The sequence below is a fragment of the Agrilus planipennis genome, unplaced genomic scaffold (assembly GCF_000699045.2).
Source record: "Agrilus planipennis isolate EAB-ADULT unplaced genomic scaffold, Apla_2.0 scaffold443, whole genome shotgun sequence".
Taxonomy (NCBI): domain Eukaryota; kingdom Metazoa; phylum Arthropoda; class Insecta; order Coleoptera; family Buprestidae; genus Agrilus; species Agrilus planipennis.
In genome coordinates this window covers 53,591-58,201 of record NW_020439216.1, presented here as the reverse complement: position 1 = coordinate 58,201, position 4,611 = coordinate 53,591, and the positions used below count along the sequence as shown (strand labels likewise).

General features: G+C 32.1%; 1 protein-coding gene across 1 annotated transcript; it reads right to left on the bottom strand.

Moving 5' to 3' along the window:
• Nucleotides 1–74: 74 nt before the first annotated feature.
• LOC112905542 (G-protein coupled receptor Mth-like) lies at nt 75–4,611 on the bottom strand. Its single transcript, XM_025978157.1, has 5 exons — nt 4,230–4,611; nt 3,982–4,153; nt 2,006–2,187; nt 1,773–1,933; nt 75–1,324 (listed from the first exon to the last, which is right to left on the bottom strand). The coding sequence occupies exons 1-5, from the start codon at nt 4,526–4,528 to the stop codon at nt 1,122–1,124; spliced, it is 1,017 nt and encodes a 338-aa protein (XP_025833942.1). The 5' UTR covers nt 4,529–4,611; the 3' UTR covers nt 75–1,121.

The window sequence follows — 4,611 nt, the reverse complement described above, 5'->3', positions numbered from 1 at the left end:
TCCAAAATATTACTATCATAGATTATTGTTAAATCATATTGGTCTATTTTAGCTATTTTTTAACCACCCCCCTTTCGCTACATGGTCTAACGTGATTTATTCTTGGACCCCTCCCGCTTACAATAAACAGTCGACAACGTTTTTAAAACGAAATTTTCATAGTCAATTCTTCTGAGACTGGACCTTTTTAGGAACAACTAGTCATTATGCTATTAACATTTTGATCAGTAACTATTAATATTCTGGATTCTTTAATGACTCCGCTATATCTCTTCGGAAAATGGCTCTCTGCCAAATTATATGAAATTTTTTTGGATTCTGGTGGTTTTCGATGTATAGATCAAAAGTCTCAATGGGCACTAAGCTGTAAAAACTCGACTTTTTGAGACACAGTCCCTTAAAGTCGAATCCGAAGTTTCGAAGACTGCCAGTTTCCGTAAGGATCTAGCGGGGTCCTTTGTAAAGTTAATGCTGCAGCACTGACTTTAGTAGTCATTGGAATTCTTACTTAACACGGACGATTTAAAGCAGATTTGTAATATTTTTTATGTTTGCCTCTGTAAGTCAGAAGGGAATCCGTCTGATTTTTTTGATCCACTAAATAAACACTTTTATTTCTTGTTAATAATAAGAAACCACATTGCCGTATGGTTCAGAATATCCTTTTACTACTTACTGTTTACGTACAGCCCCTAATGTAAGATGTAACGAAAAAACAAAATCTTTTTTTTCTTTTTCTAATTAGTGGATTAATATCCTTAGTAAGGCTTAGATATTTCTAATGTTCCATAGCATACACGAAGTTATATCTTACCAAAGGAACAAGTCCCGACTTGACAAACTTTGCTTTTACGTGAGCGAAATACGTACGCAGTATTCACTTTATAGTTTTATATCTTGCTTTTATCGGTTTGATAATAATTTATCGAAACTGCATATGGGGCGTGCTGAAGAGAACTAATAAGTTTTAAATCGCGATCCACATTCGATAGTTTTTGTAAACTGTTCACTAAGAACTTATTGTTCTTTATTGTTCATGTTTAATCGGCTCCAGATTAACGACAATTTAAACAATTATCACGATAGAATAAGAAAAAAGGTTCCCTTTTTTAACATAAAATCTAACGTATGTGTAGGTATCTATTTGGAAATACAAAATTACCTATTACGTACTTTGTTTTGAGAACCTTCAGCTTGTGACTTTGCCTGAAATTACTTCCAACTGTTTTCCAAAGTATTGTACCAGTCCAGCAGAACATTATGATATTTGTGACCAGTACAAAAGTTATTGGCATGTAAAAATAGATCCAGCTTGCCTTTTCACCTATTAAAAAGTATCATTATAATATTGTAAGTACTTCAATAAATTAGGGTAACTTTCAGAAGCTCTTGTAAAAAAAAACTAGTAGAACGTGCACTCGTTAAAAATTATTTGTAACTATTATTAGGCATCAACATCATTATCATTATAAGGTTTTCAGCGTTAAACAAATTATTTTGTTTTCAATTAAAATGCATGTTATATGTATAGTAGTGTTGTTGAGGTTTAATTGGAATTTTTGATTAAAAAACACCAATCTTTCGATGTTGTCGGAGGAAATGTTTACCTTATTGGTACATGTAAAGTGCTTTTATATACCAGGGATAAGATAAGACCAGTAGGTGTTGTGCAACAAAAGCTACCTATGCACTATTGGCAGCGGTAGACATCCGTCCAAATTTGGACGGGTTCAACTAGTCTAAACTTGATGTGATTTTTATCGAAAGCTCACCTGACAACCAGCATGAGTTGGTTCCTATGCCAGGTTTAAGATGTTCTCCAGGCACAGTATGGGAAATTATTGCTCCTGTAAGGAATGTTAGGGGAATACCATAACCATAAGCTATAGAAATCCAGTACAGATACTTAGGACTTGAAGGTGTGGTAGGGCGTCTGAAAATTATTCAGAAAATTAATTTCTTTCTGATAGTTGTACGGCAACGTTTTGAATTAAAGCAAACTTACACTGTATTTCTCCATACATGAAAACAGGTCACATTTAGCCACGCGAATGCCGATAGGAAAAAGAAATATATGTTAAAACCTAGTATTTCGCACGCTGGAAAGTCAAAACGTCCGAGTTGCACAGTTGCAAGAACTGCAAAAGCCATAGTTAAATTTGCTACGGCATGCATTGTACATTTTCCCTACAATTGTACAATTATTTGATTATTTTCTAATTGTTATTGCAATATCTATTAATGTGAAAATTAATTTAATTTTTATTCACTATGAATTACCTTAAAATAAATTAGGAAAAATAGTTGATACTGTCACACCCTCGCCGGGAATCGAACCAGGGACCTTTAACTACACACCAATGCTTTGAGCACTAAGCTACGAGAGGTGACAGCAGCGATCAGGATGAAACGTATTTATCAGGTTACAGATTGTGTGATAAAATCCCGGATTCAATTCTCGGTGAGGGCGTGACAATTTTTCCTCATTCTTTTGAGATAATTTGTAGCTAATTTGTAATTAAATTGATTAATATTATCTAAACATTAACCACTGTTAAAAATTTCTTAAAGTTTTTCATGTTATTGCAATAATGACAGGTAGGCTGTGCGAATAGTGCTCGAGTCGAATAGTACTACACGAATTATCTAAAAGTATTGAATTATTTGAAAAGCTATCGTATACTTCGAAAATATCGAATAAAATTAATTTTTCTGGACAATAATGTTAATATTGGTTTTCTATTGAGCCCCCCTCCCCCCTTCCAATAGAACAGGAAATACTTAATGTGCCTACGGGACTTTATTTCATTAAAATATTGATTACATTATCAGAGTTTACCTTTTCTCTATGGATAAAATGGAAAATAGGGTAGTTGCACTTGGCTCATTGTAGATCATAAATACTATTTTATTAACTTTAATTTTGAAATGTTTCATAAAGGCATCGAAATGTAAATAATTAAAGACAAAACACTAGCAAATTCAGATTAGTCCCACTTTGCATACAATTAATCTCATCAAAAGTTGCAATTTAGTCCAACTTGCACCGCAATCGTAAATTCTCCAAAATATTACTATCATAGATTATTGTTAAATTTTGAACAATACCACTAATTTCTTCTGTAAATATAATTGCTTTGTAACAATGGTTGAGTTCTTCGTTTTTGACAGTGTTGGTCCATCGTGCCTGATCTTTTCTTTTGGCAACGTTTTCAGAATCTCATTCTCATCTTTCATTTAAAATATCCAAATCCTCACTATTTTCACTATTTGAATACGCTGACTTTGAAGAAAAAGGGTTTTTATTTTTATTATTCCTATACTTGCCGTCTACTGTCACACCCCTTGGTGCTTATAACCCGAAACGGAAAAACAACATCGGTTTTGATTATTAATTATTAGCATAATTCCTACTGTTTTGATTCCACATTCTTTTTTTGTTTTTTCAGCCTAGGGTATGATTTATGAATTTTATCGATTTGTTTTTGTTTAAGATTTTCATTATTGAGCTAATTCGGACAGTGTTTCAATTCCACATTTTTGATATCTCTTCAATTTAGGGTATAATTTTTATAATTTTATCAATTTGTTTTTGCTTAAGATTTCCATTATTGGGGTAATTCGGACATTGTTTTGATTCCACATTCCAGATATTTCTACAATTTAGGGTATGATTTTTGAATTTTGTCGATTTACTTTTGTTTAAAATTTTCATTCATTATTGGGACTTCCACATTTCTATTATTTCTTCAACCTAGGCTATGCATTTTTGAATATTATCGACTTACTTAATAATACAATAACTGTATATTACAAAATTAAAAGAATTTATGAATTTTATTCCAAAAAAAATGAGAATATTACTATTCCATCCGCATGGAATAATTTGAAATTTTGCAATATTCGCACACTCCTAATAACGACAAGGTGAATTAGCCTGTAGATACATTAACGTAAAAAATATGAATTATATGTTTATACCTGTAGGTCTCTTAAAATTGGCACAAGAAAGTATACAATAAGGACTAATATCATGAATATAATAGATAAAATTGCACAGCCACCCCTCAATTCCCAGAAGGGCTCATTGCTTTCGTCGAAACATATTAATGCAACATTTTCATCCGTATCGTTTAGATTATCTAGGCAGTAACTACAATACAAAAAATAATTAGATTTTTTTTTACGCATCAGTTATTTGTTTATTATTATCGAAAATAATTGCAAACCTTCCGTGTTCTATTGTAAATTCTGAGTGGTTGGGGTTTTCTTCGATAACTAAATTTTCGTGAGAATCTAATGAGAATGTAGTAACTCCTCTTTTCTTTTTGTAGAGATACTTATTGCAGTCTAGAAACGGCTTCGAACCGTCGCTGCATCGCCTAGTTCTCATAACTAAGTGGGCATCATCTTTACAACATTTATTGCTTAAATCTGCCGATACGCCCAGTATCATAATACTTAACAATATAAGTAATTTCTTGATATGTGCCATTTTTTTGTTACTGGTTTTCACGTTAGCTAACATTCTTTCTGAAAATGAAAGAAATATTTTTTCTAATTTGGTTTATTAAATAAAAATACTTGCGTAGGTTTCAAAATAATCGATAG